Source organism: Anomaloglossus baeobatrachus, chromosome 12 (genome assembly GCF_048569485.1).
Source record: "Anomaloglossus baeobatrachus isolate aAnoBae1 chromosome 12, aAnoBae1.hap1, whole genome shotgun sequence".
Taxonomy (NCBI): domain Eukaryota; kingdom Metazoa; phylum Chordata; class Amphibia; order Anura; family Aromobatidae; genus Anomaloglossus; species Anomaloglossus baeobatrachus.
In genome coordinates this window covers 42,368,692-42,383,930 of record NC_134364.1, presented here as the reverse complement: position 1 = coordinate 42,383,930, position 15,239 = coordinate 42,368,692, and the positions used below count along the sequence as shown (strand labels likewise).

At 48.3% G+C, this 15,239-nt stretch overlaps 1 protein-coding gene across 2 annotated transcripts in view; it reads right to left on the bottom strand.

The window, feature by feature from the left end:
* The window catches only part of TMEM62 (transmembrane protein 62), an 88,553-nt gene that overhangs the window by 20,574 nt on the left and 52,740 nt on the right, over positions 1 to 15,239 (bottom strand). For both annotated transcript variants that reach the window (XM_075331221.1, XM_075331220.1), the window contains exons 11-12: positions 13,757 to 13,841; positions 13,168 to 13,272 (exon numbers count right to left, since the gene is read on the bottom strand). In XM_075331221.1, coding sequence (XP_075187336.1) covers positions 13,168 to 13,272; positions 13,757 to 13,841 — 190 coding nt within the window. The remainder of the gene's footprint in view (positions 1 to 13,167; positions 13,273 to 13,756; positions 13,842 to 15,239) is intronic.

Genomic DNA, 15,239 nt, shown 5'->3' with positions numbered 1-15,239 from the left:
GCGACCAATCTTGAGCCAAGGCGCCTGTCGCCAGAGCTCCCGCCATGAAAATCGAGACCTTGTAGTTGCCGAGACGCCATGATGTCGACGTCCGTCCTCATCCCGCGGCTACCGATTTCTTGAAGCCAAACGGGAGCAGGTCCCATTCCCCTGCGTCCACGTCCTCGCGACTGAGGAAGACTTGCTTCCTAGTGTTGTACGTCCGGAATGTGTACGCCACCGCTGTGGATAGTCCGACTGAATTCGGTTCTGATTGCATTCCAGCCACTGCAGGAAAGCTTGCAGTGCAAGATACACTGCCCAGAGCTCTAGACCACTGAGTTGAAGAGTGGACTCCTCTGAAGACGGTCTTTGACCGTCTGTGAAAGGGGGACGTTACTGTGTAGGAACATCGACTTCCTTCCCCTTAGCGAAGAATCTTCTAATGATGCGGACGCAGATGAAACTGCGTGAAAAGGCTCGCCTCTGGATGAGGCGCCTCCTTGAAGGAGAGACTGCACCCTCGTCTGTAGTGAACGCTGTTTGTCCAGCGGAATTCACTATCACTGAGAGAGTGTGAAAACTCTATGCCAAGATATGCCAGCGATTGGGTTCAACTTAGAAGAAGTCAAAGACCTCCCCGAAACTCTGGGAAGGGTCCAGCGCCATGTTCAGGTTGTGTTGGCATGCTTCTAAAAGAGAGTGCCTTGACAAGTAGATTGTCCAAGAAAGGGATCACAGAGTGACCGTAAGAGCGCGGGACTGCTCCCACTGCTGCCATGAACTTGGTGAAAAACCCGTGGGGCTGTCGCCAGCCGAAGGGTAGGGCTACAAAACGAAATATGCCCGTAGCCAACGCCGGTGCCTTGGAGCAATCGGCACGTGGAGATAAGCATCCTAATGTCTATGGATGTTAGGAAAAACTCTTTGAGACAGTGAGGCAATGACGGAGCGGAGTGATTCCCTCCGGAACCGCCTGGTTGTCACGTGCTTGTTAAGCAGTTTAAATTCCAGAACGGGACGGAAGGAGCCGTCCTATCTTGGCACCACGACCAGGTCGAAGCAAAAGGCGTAACTGGTTCCTGAAGAGGAACAGGGATTACCACTCGTCCTGCCTGCAGAAGAGCCTCGGCTCGGTCGGAGAGGTAGTTTGAGACAAACTGACTCTCTCTCACCGGCCTTTGACCTGTGGTAGGTAAATGTCGCTAAAGCGGGGGAGTCTGCTCCCCGCGGTTGCGGAGTGAGAAGGCTGAAAAATATGAGAAAAAAACGCTTTGGTAGCGATTCCTCCGGCTGCCTTCCCCGGGCGTACTTGAGCCTGCTAGGAATCTATGCCCTTCTGGGCCTTTTGAGTCGTTTTGGACAGTTGAATGAATTCATTCAACCCTTACCAACAGACTATCACTAGATAAAGGCAACCTGGTTAAGCACTTTGTTGGAAGAAGCATCTGATCCAATCTGTTAACCACTAGGCTCTGCGTAAAAAATACGGAGATGGCCGATGCCACCGCCGTCCGGCTCGTAGAGTCTCGGACAGCCTTAACAGCATGGTTCGCCATGCGGCGATTGCGAGATTACAGACGCTGCTGAGACCGAGATGTACCGGTGACAGCGTCCCTCTGCGCAACACTATCTGAAATAGCTTGGAGTGCCTTCACGGCTGCGACTGCCGGAGCAACCGACCTGCCGATAGCTTCATAGACAGATTGCGGCCAGAACCTATCTATCTGTCAATGGCATTTTGACGTGAAGCCCCATCCACCACTACAACTATAGATCCAGCTGCAAGCCTGGAGATCGGGAGATCCACATTTGGACCTGGGCTAGCGCTTGTCCAATCAGGGAGGAGAGTGTCTCATTAATACGGTCGGAGAACGCTTATCGTGAAAAGCGTTGCGTTTCTGGACTGCATCTCTAGGATCAGAGGGCCAGACGAGTACGCAATTGCTTGCGATATTAGAAAAGAGATCTCCCCTGCTGTGAAGCTGACTCTTTCACTGATGGAGTCGAGGGCTATTCCCAGCGAGCCTGCTTAGGCCCTCTTGAACTGACGTCCGTGTCGGAGCCTGCCCCCTGGGACGCGTGAAAACCACCCTGGAGCCTTGAGCTGCTCCTCAAATCATGGTGGCCAGGGGCATTGCAACTATATTGCCCAAGGTCTGCGTGGGCTGCCAGACTGTAAGATGTCAGCCATAGTCACAGCCAATATAACAGCGGAAAGAAACTGCAATTTCGTCCCTGTCTCTGGACAGGAAGCACAGGTGGTTCTTTTAACCACATATAGCCGAAAACCCCGGTCAAGCAATTGCCCGCACTGGGGTCCTAGACTCGTATTACATGCAGTACAAGCAACATATAAAGTCCTCATTGGCCTTTTCTTTTTCTGCTGTTGTTGTCTAGCTATCTAAGTGCATAGCCTAGGATAGCGACCGTACAGTAAACAATCATACAAGCATGAAGTACAAATAAACACTTCAGCTCATGTAGTACACGCAGCATTGAAAACTTGTGGCTTGGCACATTAGCTCTTCTGCTGCTGTTGTCTATTTATCCAGGAGCTTGAGACAAGGATAGCGACATACAGTGAATGTATAGCATTCAAGCACGAAGTACAAGTAAACACTTCAGCACCTGTAGTACCCGCAGCATTGAAAACTTGTGGCTTGGCACATTAGCTCTTCTGCTGCTATTGTCTATATATCTAGGAGTATGAGACAAGGATAGCGACATACAGTGAATGTATAGCATACAAGCCTGAAGTACAAGTAAACACTTCAGCACATGTAGTACACGCAGCATTGAAACTTGTGGCTTAGCACATTAGGCCTTCTGCTGCTATTGTCTATATATCTAGGAGTATGAGACAAGGATAGCGACATACAGTGAATGTATCGCATACAAACATGACAGTAAACACTGCCAGCACATGCAAATGCAGCAGCCTTGCAAGCTGGTGCCTTGGCACCACTGCTCTACTGCTGCTGTTGTCTAGTTAACTAGGAGCATGAGGCAAGGATAGCGACATACAGGAAATGTATAGCAGACAAGCATGACAGAAAAACACTGCAGTACAAGCAAATCAAGCAGCATTGAGAGCCTGTGCCTTGGCAGCCTTGCCTTACTGCTGCTATTGTCTGTTTAACTAGGTGCATTAGCCAAGAAAAACGACATATAGTGCATGTATAGCATGACAATAAACCCAATTGCAGCACCTGCAAACGAAGCGGCAATGAAAGCTTGTGCCTTGGCACTTTGCTGTTGCCAAATCTGCCAACAAACACTGCAGACTAATCATTGAACACTTGTCTAGCCATCTAGTATGCCCAGAATAGCGACAGTACAGTGCTGCATCGCATATCCGCACACAGTTCAAAAGCCCACTTCAGTATTAGTGGGACCAGTACTGCCTATCGCCCGCCCAGCGCGAGTATGAGGTCGCTCAAAAACCTGTGCCTGGTTCCGTTCTCCCAGAGTGGAAACCATAATGGCTGCCGGCTTCTCTTCCACGTCCTGTGCAGAGGGGCGGGCCGTGGGCGAGCCCCAGCCAAGAGCGGGAACCCGGCATCTCACTGTGTTCAGTGAGAGGGGGCTGGAGAATGCAAAGCAGACTCCAGCTCCCTGCGCTGAGATCTGTACAGCGTCCCGCCCCTCCTCTGACTGGCAGGGCTGGGGGCGGGAACGAAGCGGTGCCAGGCCTCAGAAGCCGGGGACTAAAGTTACAGGCGCCCCCGCCGTAAAAGCGCGGTCGGCGCCAAGTCCCCGGCGCACTACAAGTCACATCAGCGCCGCCGCCGTATGAGCGGTCGGCGCAAGTTCCTAAACATGACCCGTCGCTCAGCCATGGCTGCAGCAACATAAGCCCATCACTAATGTCCCCGGCGCACTATAGCGCCCAGCAAGCCCGGAGCGTGCTGTGCTTGCCGGAGACACCGAGTACCTGACCGATGCAGGGCCTTGTCCCTGATAGTACTCGTGCTCCACATCCATCAGGTTCTTCTGGGTCTGTGGATGGAGCCCGGCCTCAGGGCTTGGAGGCCGACAGATCCCACTTCCACAGGGCCCTCCAAGGGGATGTGGAAGGAAAACAGCATGTGGGGCTCCGGCCTCTGTACCAGCAATAGGTACCTCAACCTTGCAACACCATCTGGTGAGAAGGGAGCATGCTGGGGACACTATATGTGTCCTCTTTTCTTCCATCCGAGATAGTCAGCAGCTACTGCTGACTATACAATGTGGAGCTATGCGTGGATGTATGACCTCCTTCGCACACAAAGCTAAAACTGAGTAAGCCCGTGATCCCACGGGGGGTGTATAGCCAGAAGGGGAGGGGCCTTACACTTTTTAGTGTAATACTTTGTGTGACCTCCGGAGGCAGTAGCTATACACCCAATTGTCTGGGTCTCCCAATAGAGCGCTGAAGAAATCTTAAAAATTAAAAATCAGAGAATGCATGTGTGTGTGTGACCTCCTGAAACACAAAGCATTGAACTGGTTAGATTGTCATCCAGGGGGTGTATATAGCCCGGAGGGAGGAGCTACACGTTTGAGTGTAGTACTTTGTGTGTCCTCCGGAGGCAGAAGCTATACACCCATGGTCTGGGTCTCCCATAAGGAACGATGAAGAAAGTGTCCGTAGAAGCATCCTGCACCTGCTCTACCCATTCTTAGAGCCTGCAAACTGATTATAGATGTTTATCATGAGCACGTTGTATGCAAGTCTGTGCATGTTGTGTAGATTTCTTTCCAGGTTTGGTCAGAGGCTTTCCAGTGCAGAAAACGACGTCATTGCTGAAAATCCACATAATGCAAGTGGTATGCAAAAAACAAACTAATAAGTTGTAAACCAATGCGTGTTTTGTTTCTCTTTAGTGAGTGTTGTGATTCTCTTCAGTAATAAACAGGTTCCAATGTAAAATGTTTTTTTTTTTTTTAAGTTTTGCGCAAAGCACGTATAATTTTCATATGATTGACTAATTAGAGAAATAAACAAGTGTATTTTCTAATTCCAGATTCTAAATCAGAGTTAGTAGTATATGGTTTTCGGTCAGGAGACTGATTTATCCTAAAAGGACACAGAAATTTCGATAAAGCTCAACGGCAGGACAACATGGATTCATGCCCCGCATTACAGAAGGGTCGATCCATAGGAGCTGCACTAAGCGTCCAGCTCATATTTATCCTTTACAAAAAGACCTGTACAGTCCCAAACCGTCATTGCCGAAACAGTTAGAAGAGAGGACTTAGAGAACCTTGAGACATGGGAAAGGTCAACTACAAAGGGTGAGGACTCGCCTAGGGGTCCTTGGTCTCAAACCGGTGAAGAAATCCCATTCCCCTCTCCACCCATGTCTCAACGTTCAGTCAGGCAGGATTTCCCAACAGATCTTTTTCCTCTTTTCCTAAGGGAACACAGTACCCTTAGTATTTGGAGATGGCAGAAGTGAGTCAAGGGGGGACTGTTGAAGGTACGAATTGAGTAGTCGAAAATACTTAATTCAGCCATTTCATAGACCTAAACATGTGGTTCGGTTAATGTAATCTAACCATTTACAAATGTTTTTGTTTCCTACTAATTTCAGTGATTTCCCTTAATACAAAATGCTAGATATGGATTTTCTCATTTCAGGAAAAGTTTTGGAGGAATCTATCCCATCAGGCTGATGTTTCTCTGGCCTAGTCTGCTGAGCACTGGCAGTGACACGCGAGTTAACGTTATATTTCAAAAACCAATGGACTAGAAATAACCGAAGCAGAGAGCGGCCGCTATTCTACCCATTATCCCAGAAGGTTTTTCCAAGTCTGCACCACAAACTGTTCACATGAAGCCTCATCATGTTTTGTTGTTTTTTTTATTATCAAAAGCAGATTATCCAGGTTCACAAAGTGGCCCTAAGTGGACTAACACTGACCAAGCATCTTTCTTTTGTTTTATATTCAGAAAGAAGAACCATGAACAATTTGTAGCAAATGTCCTTTTGTTTTTTTGTTTTTTAATTATGTGCTAATTTTTAAATAAGGTCTAGATTCAATCTTTCTTAATCAGGATAATGTGCCCTAATGAGTGTAATAGCGCCAATTCTAATAGCCCCTATAAATCAAAAAGTTATGTTTAATAAAACAATAAGTACTTAAGGGGGGAGTTAAAGTCTGTAGTGTTAAATTAACCAACAATCCCATAGAAAGTCCCAAGGGCAGTAAGTCACAAATAAGTCCCAAATAATAAAATATATCTAAATAAGAAAAATTTTAAAATTTAAAGGTAATAATATTCACAGATATTTTATTAAGGGGGGACTGTGGAGGTCACCTGAGCTGTAGTATGTTTGTTTAAACGTAATAAAAATATCTGTGTATATAAATAATCAAAATGTAGATGTAGTTGTATAATTATCTGTCTGTCTATGTAGCCATCGCACAGACCTATAGTATAATTCAAAGTTGTATAATCATGAAGGAGTTAATCAAAGATAATGAAACCAAAATGTGAAGCTACAAACTCCTATCAGTAGTGTCCACACAGAAAGAATGTTTTAATGAACAGATGTATTGTACAATATGCTGGGAGAAATAGGGGAGTGACACTCCCATAAACTCTGTGTATCATTTACAAAGCCGAAGGTGCCTTCTGTAATAATAAAGTTTCTTTCAATATATAACAAACTCAGTTGGTATCGCTGACTCAAGGAGAGAGCATGCTGTCTGTGTGTTCTTTGTCTTATATACATTGATATATATTGGCACTGATATACAGCTAATACGGCACCGTCTCTGGATATCCCAAATGAAGACTCCATTAGCAGTCTTCAACGTAAATTCCTCCCTTGACAAGTTCAGCAGCTCTGCCCAAATAAAAGGCCATTAAGCCTCCTGCTTGGTATATTGTCAGTGCTGCAGTGAGTTCAGCGAGTTCAGCAGCTCTCCCGAAGTAAAAGGCCATTCTGTCCCCTTATTGGTATTTTGCCAGCGCTGCAGCCCATCAGTGAGTTCAGCAGCTCAGTAAAAGTAAAAGGCCATTCAGCCCCCTGAAACATGTGACCGAATCAGTGTCTGAGACCAGGAGCTGGAGCGGAGTACTAGCCGGCTCCGTTATTTTGGGGTCCATTTTGCTGAAAATGGAAACCCCTTTAATAGCTTGTTTTCTAATGAACAAGTAGACATCATGTATATCTGTTCACCATGCATCATAGTTACCTCCATTATGCAAGAAAACACATCTAATAGTGTTAAAAAACGGATTTTTGTGTACTCACAGTAAAATCGTTTTCTCTTAGCCATCATTGGGGGGACACAGGACCATGGGGACACAGGACCATGGGTGTTATGCTGCCTATCCATAGGAGGACACTAAGTAGATGCAAAAGCATAGCTCCTCCTCTGCAGTATACACCCCCTGGCCAGGCCAGGCAACCTCAGTTTTAGTACACAAGCAGTAGGAGAAAAAGCCAGTAAAAACTTACCTCAACAGAGGAACATGAGGAAAAAAAGAGTCATAACCAAATAAGGTACTGAGAGAACCAAGGCCCAACAGGGCAACAAGGTTGGTGCTGTGTCCCCAAATGATGGCTAAGAGAAAACGATTTTACGGTGAGTACACAAAAATCCGTTTTTCTCTGACGCCTCATTGGGGGACACAGGACCATGGGACGTCCTAAAGCAGTCCATAGGTGGGAAAAATAAAAAGAAGACGACGCAACCCAAGGACTAGGAACCAGTCCCAGACAGCCTGGAGCACCTACTGAGAGAAGGTGCTTCATTGACGTTTGCAGAATTGTCCTACCCAGATTTCCCTCAGCTGAAACCTGGGTATGGACTCTAATGCTTTGAAAACGTATGTAGGCTAGACCAGGTCGCAGCCTTACACACCTGTTCCACTGAAGTCTGATGCCGAATGGCCCACAAAGCGCCAACTGTTAGCGTGGAATGAGCCCGTAGCCCACTAGGAATAGGCTTGAGTTGCAAGCGGTAGACTTCCTGGATCGCAGAGCGAATCCAGCGAGACAGAGTCGCCTTTGAAGTTGCCTGTCCCTTCTTAGGCCCCTCAGGAATGACGAACAAGAGTCTGTTTTCCTAAAGGGGGCTGTCCTGGATATGTAATATCTGAGAGCTCTGACGAGGTCAAACGAATGCAGAGACCTTTCCACCCTATGAACTGGGTGTGGACAAAAGGAAGGCAGAACAATGTCCTCGTTCAAATGAAACTGGGTAGGAACCTTTGGAAGAAAATCCGGAAGGGGGCGCAGAACCACCTTGTCCTGGTGAAAAATCAGAAAAGGCTTGCGGCAAGAGAGTGCTGCTAGCTCCGAAAACCGTCTGATGGACGTAATTGCCACCAGGAACGTTACCTTCCAGGACAGAAAAACAAGGGAGGATTCCTTAAGAGGTTCAAAGGGGGACCTCTGGCGACCGTCCAGAACGAGATTGAGGTCCCATGGTTCCAGCGGCCGTTTGTACGGGGGAACTAGATGGGAAACGCCCTCGAGGAAGGTCTTGACCTGCGTTTTTTGAGCCAGTCGGCATTGGTAGAAGATTGAGAGCGCTGAGACCTGCCCTTTAAGAGAACTGAGAGCCAACCTGCAGAAAATCGAGAATTCTGGGGATGGCCAGAGGCATAGGCTGGACGTTACTTTCCCTGCACCATGAAAGGAAGATTTTCCACGTACGGTGGTAAATGCGGGATGAAGCAGGCTTTCGGGCGCTGATCATGGTGGAAATAACCGCAGGGGAGAATCCTGCTCTTGTTAATACCCAGGTCTCAATAGCCATGCCGTCAGCTTCAGGGCTCTGGAGTTCTGATGGGAAATGGGCCCTTGTGTCAGCAAGTCTGGGATGTCTGGAAGTCGCCACGGTACGTCTACGAGCATTTGTTCTAATTCGGCATACCAGGCGCGCCTGGGCCGGACTGGTGCTATCAGTATCATCGGGACTCCCTCTGCCTTGATTTGCCTGATTACCCGCGGCAGCAGAGGTAGGGGAGGAAATATGTAAAGCAGGCGGAAGTGGAGCCAGGAGCAGACTAGAGTATCCGCGCCGATGGACTGTGGATCGCGTGACCTGGCTATGAACGCGTGTACCTTTGCGTTCAACCTTGAGGCCATTAGATCCACGTCTGGTGTACCCCAGCGAGTGCAGATGTGTAGGAACACTTCTGGGTGGAGAGACCACTCTCCGGCGGCCAGGCCTTGGCGACTTGGAAGTCTGCTGCCCAGTTCTCTACTCCCGGTATGTGTACCGCTGATATCACTGACCCTGTTGATTCGGCCAAGCTGAGGATCCTGTGGGCCTCGAGATAAGCTGCCTTGCTGCAGGTGTACCCCTTGGCGATTGATGTAGGCTACAGCTGTCGCATTGTCCGATTGGACTCTAATGTGATGATCCGCTACCAGAGGGCAGAATGCCCTGAGCGCAAGGAAGATCGCGCAGATTTCCAAGATGCTTATGGGTAGGGAAGACTCCTGGGGCGTCCAACGTCCTTGAGCAGTGTGGTGCCGGTACACTGCTCCCCAGCCTCGGAGGCTAGTGTCCGTGGTCAGGACCAGCCAGTTCGCTGGGAGAAAAGATCTCCCCTTCGATAGGGATGAGGACCGAAGCCACCAGCGGAGTGCGTACCTGACTGAAGGCGTCAGGTGAAGATGTCTGTCCGGGGAGAAGGGGCTCTTGTCCCAGGCCGCTAGAAGGGCTAACTGCAGTGGGCGGAGGTGCAGTTGAGCAAAGGGTACTGCTTCCATAGCCGCTACCATCCTGCCGAGCACCTTCATGCTGAATCGATTGGAGCGAGACGGAGGACGTAGAAAGCAGCGTACCGCTCGTTGAAGAGCGATCGCCTTGTCCAGGGGGAGATAGATCAAGCCCCGACGGGTGTCCAGGGACATGCCCAGGAAGGTGAAGAATCGTGATGGGATCGGGGATGATTTGTCTAGATTCACTAGCCACCCTAAGCGGGATAGGGTGTCCACAGTAATCTGTACGCTGGTTGAGCAGTTGCGGAAGGAGGGGACCTTGATGAGGAAGTCGTCCAAGTAAGGGAGAACGACTACTCCCTTGGCGTGAAGGACGCTCATGGCGGCCGCCATGACTTTGGTGTAGACCCTTGGTGCGGTGGCAAGGCCGAAGGGTAGAGCTACGAATTGAAAGTGGGAGTCCTGAACTGCGAAGCGGAGGAACTTTTGGTGATCTGGGGCGATGGGTATGCGTCCTTGATGTCTAAGGCGAGGAATTCCCCTTCAACCATGGATGCAATAATGGACCTTAGGGACGCCATTCTGAATCTCCGTACGTGCGCATGTTTGTTCAGGTGTTTGAGGTCCAGGATGGGTCAAACTGACCCATCCTTTTTGGGGACCACAAAGAGGTTGGAATAAAAACCCCTGAACTTCACGTCGTCCGGGACAGGTATTATCACTCCTGCTGTTTGGAGCGAGTGGATTGCTGAGAAAAAAGCTTTGCGTCGTTTTCGAGACTTTAGGGGGTTTGAGAGAAAGAACCGACTCGGGGGTCGGGTCCTGGTAACCGGAAGACACAAGGTCTCACACCCATTTGTCGTCTGAGGCGGCAGCCCAGATGTGTTGAAAGAGCCGCAGTCGACCTCCTACAATGAGTGTGTCTTCCGGGGCGCCGAAGGAGTCATGAGGGGAGAAAACGTCGTGGACGAGTCTCCCTAGTCCTGGACTGTTTCGGTCTAGGCTGCCATGACGAAGTGGGTTTCGGGGAGAGCTGAGAAGGTCGGTTCCCTGCGTAGTCCGCGGCTGGCGGCGGGGACAGCACAGGATGTCGACCAACCAATGAGTTCCAAAGGAGCGGAACGAGGACTGTGGACGTCTGGTGAAGGTCGTCCTGGACTTCAGCTGGGGAAGGGAGGTACTCTTTCCTCCCGTGGCGTCAGAAATGAGCTTGTCCAGACATTCGCCAAACAATCGGTCTGGAAAAAAGGGAAGGCCCGTGAGAGACTTCTTGGAAGCAGAGTCCGCTCGCCATTGTCAGAGCCAGAGAGCTCTACGGATGGCTATGGTATTTGAGGCGGCCAACTCTGCGCAAGTAGCAGCGTCCATGGAGGCCTGCATGAGGTACTCTGCCGCAGCGGCAATTTTGAGCTGTTACCTCTGTGAAGGTATGAGGGAACCGGGATTCCTCTAGCGAAGTGTTAAGGGATTCTGCCCAGACCGAGATCGCCTTTGCGACCCACACAGAGGCAAAGGAGGGCGAGAGGGAGGAACCCGCGGCCTCCAAAGCAGAGCGGGCGAGGTGCTCCACCTGTCTGTCTGAGCGTCTTTGTGGCACAGCGGGAGACCGAGGGCGGATCGGCCCAGCCCTTAGGGGCAGGTGAGGGAAAAGGGTACCGGGACTCCATGAGTTTTCGGTTTCCGAAGCGCCTGTCAGGCTTCTCCCTTTGCTTTGTGAGGATATCCTGAAACTCTGGGTTATTAGCGAAAAACCTTTTGGTGTTTCCTTGCCCTCTTAAAGGAGACCGCATGGTCAGTGGTAGTGGATGGGGGATCCTCCACATGCAGAGTTTGGTTGATTGCTGCTATAAGGGAGTCTATTGCAGTTTGATCATCTGGGGAGGCTGAAACCAAGGAATCCTCTTGGTATAAACAGCATTCTCCCTCCTCCAGCTCTTCAGAAGCCGTGGAGCGTGTGGGAGAGCCTGCCCTGTGTGCTCCCGAGGGAGAGCCCGCTGGAGACACCCGGCCGTGTGCTCTTTTCCTGATCCCTGCAACCGGTGAAGCATGTGCCTGGATTACCTTAGAAGGATCCTCCATAGGGGTATCCTCATGCTGCGTTCCGTCCAGGGACCCAGAAGGGTGTGGAGGATGACATTGCATAGCCAGCACCAGGTTCTGTGACAGTTTTTCCATGGATTGGGACAGAAACTGTGCCCATTCCGGTGGGCTGGGAGCCCTAGGCTCTGGGCTGACGATTGCGGCGGTGGTGGCAGGGGGGTCTTGAGGGGCTATAGGGGCACAGGACTCACAGAGAGAAGAGATGTGTTTACGTGGTAGCTCAGCGTGGCAGGCAGTGCAGGCTGAATAATAGACTATGTGGGCCTTAGCACTCTTAGTGCCCTTAGATTTCTGCATGTTCCTAATAGGAGTATGCCAAGAGGGGGAGCAATGCTCAGTAGAGCTACAAGTGAAGCAAGCATCTCACCAGAATCAGCCGATGGCCCTGTCCTCAGGAAGGTATAAGCTCTATGGAGATCTTCACACGCTTTCCGGGGGGGGGAGGGGCTTATAGCGGCCGCGGGGGGGCAGGGCGTAGCGCTAAAAGAGCGGGAACATTAAGTCAGTGTGCCCCCCCCTGCTGTGGGTAGTAAAAAAGGGCGGGAAGGGAGCTGATAGTTTTCCTCCCTCTCCCTTCAGTCAGCACACAGCTTGTCACTGGTGGTTATCAGCCGGCTTTTCTGCTAAAGCAAATAAACAGCGTGAGTCCCTGAGCCCTGTGCCCTCCCCCTGCCACCGGGAAATTATCTGCAGGACTTTCTGCAAACAGCGAGGGACTTAACTTTTCTCTAGCTTGCTGGCTGGAGAAGGGGTAACACTGTGTGTGCAGGATCCTTGGGGCTCTCGTCCTTTCACATAATAAATACTGTAAATGTGCATTCTTCCTCCTCCAGCTCTTCCCTGCAGCGTCTTTTCTCCCTTTGTCTGGGAAACCAGTCAGGGGGGATCTCACCTTAAAACACTGCTTCTGTCCAAGCAGTGAAAATAGCAGAGTCAGCTTGCTGTGTCAGTGTCATATTCTACTCAGAGCCTGCAAAGAGGGGCTGAGGAATTGGTGCCATCTTCAACTCAGAGCCTGCAAAGAGGGGCTGAGGAATTGGGCTATAGGGGCACAGGCCTCTACCCTGGGCTTTGGAAAGTTGGTGTCTGTGGAACCAGTCGTCCAGCCCAGGATCCAGCGTCGCAGGAGGGGGTACGTGAAGGTGACACTCCACGTTCCCGCCCGTTGATGGTAGTGGGAGATCGGTCCCAAAAGGAAACAGTCGCCCTCAAAAAATAACAAACCTTGAAAGATGTGCCTCCTATAGATACTAAGCTAAAACTGAGGCTGCCTGTGTCCCCATGGTCCTGTGTCCCCCAATGAGGCGTCAGAGAAAGGTTGTTTTTTAATGTATCCCAAGCTGAAAAGCTGCAGAAAACAAGTATATCTCATAGCATGAAGTGCTACTTATATATGACTGATTCCACTTACCAACCGCTGTGTAGAGGTTGAGCAGTAACACAGCCCAGAAGAAAGTATTGTTTTTGCTGAGTACGTGCATAGAGAAAGAGGCGAGGGCGAAATATCCAGGGGGGCCTAAAAAGAAAGACATGAAATATGCAAGAGAGCGGTAAGTGTTTTATGTAAGTGGATTCACAAATCTGACATAGAAAAATGACACTTGTGGTAATAGTATTTCCATAGCTTTTTTTTTTTTTAATTCGCCATACGGTTTCAGAGATATGGACCTTTTTAATGCAATGTTCATTTTTATGTTTTTTTCCTAGTGGGTGTAGCTTACAGGGCAATAAATACAGAGGAGCCTACAGACACGCCCCTGAGGATCATGTGAGCCACGCCCCCACTACCTACAAAGGCCTGTATCTCTGTATCTCTATGGCAGATTTAAAAGAAAAAAACAGCTCACTCGGTAAAGCAGCGGGAATAGAATCAGAGCAAAAACTGCCCATTTTGGCATACACAAAACACTGCAAAAGGTCATGTGGCAGGAGAACATTGACATGGGATCATGGAGGCATTTACAAGAACTCGTTGAAGAAATAATGATTTTTGCACCTACCCCTAAGAACGGTTCGCCTCCTGATCCGGTAAACAATCAGTAAAATGAGCTGACTCAGGACAGTGAGAAAAAACAGCACCTGTGACTGGGGAAGAAATAAGAACAATGGGAAAATTATTCAGCGATTTTTCCATAATGTCACTCTATGCAAGGTAATCACAAACAAATATATAACACATTATATATATAATATATATATATATATATATATATATATATATATATATATATATATATATATATATATATATATATATATATATATATATTGTGTGTGTGTGTGTGTTATATATATATATATATATATATTATAATTCTTTTTTTTAATGTATATATATCATTAATATCTTTTTTCCCAAGTAATAACAGGAGTCATGCAAGGACTAGGCCAAATTTTCTTTAGGGACCTATTCATATTTAAATGGACTTTGAGGGGCCTATATATTGGTAACGACCCAAACGTTCTACCTTTTTTAACACCAATACCCCTCAAATACTTCAACCTTGCTGTAAGGAAATTTTTTTACTCTTCAGGTGCTACGCAGGAATTAATGAAAGCAAAAATTAATTTCTCCTCTAAAATGTTGATTTAGCCCCATTTTTTTCACCTTTACAAGGATATTAAAAAAAAATAAAAAAAAATTGACCCCACAATTTTTTTTTTTTTACGCAGTTTCTTTTGAGCACACCAATGCCCCACATGGGGTCAGAAACCTCTGTTTAACACAGCCGGGCTCGGAAGGGATGGAGCAGTACTTGAAATTTGGAACACAAATTTGGCAGAAAGCGGGCATTATGTCGCAGTTGCAGGGCCCCTAAGGTGAATAAACAGAAGAAACCCCCCACAAGTGACCCAATTTTGAAAACTAGACCAATCAAGGAATTCATACAGGGGAGTGTTGAGCATTTTGAACGCATAGGTGTTTCACAGAACTTTTTAAAATTTGTATGTGAAAACAAAAATAACATTTTTTTTCCCCCGCTAAAATGTCGTTTTAGCCCCAAATTTGCAATTTTAGCAATGGATAATAGGAAAAAACGGACCACATGATTTGTTAGGCAATTGGTTTTAAATGCGATGATACCTTAAACACAAAAGGTTATGGATATTTAGGCTTCGGGTGAAATTTATGTAAAATGTGAAAAGTTCATGTTACAGTGATATTTTATCATGAAAGTAGGGCATCTGAGTAGAAGCTGCAATGAAGATATCCTCATCTCAAACACATTATTGGAACAAAAGCCAACAATGGCTGAACCCCACTGGGCCTGGTGGTGTAGCCAGGTAACCCTGCAGGTCATCTAGGTGGAGGACCGGGAACCTCCAGCTGTGACCGCAAATAACCTGAGTGACATCACTGCTCATCACGCGGCTTAGTCTCTGCCTGAAGCTCACAGCGGGCAGTCATGTTCTATGACAGAATGCTGTCACTTCAGATGTAGCAGAGCTGGAATTGTCATGGGACCTGGTGTGGATTACATC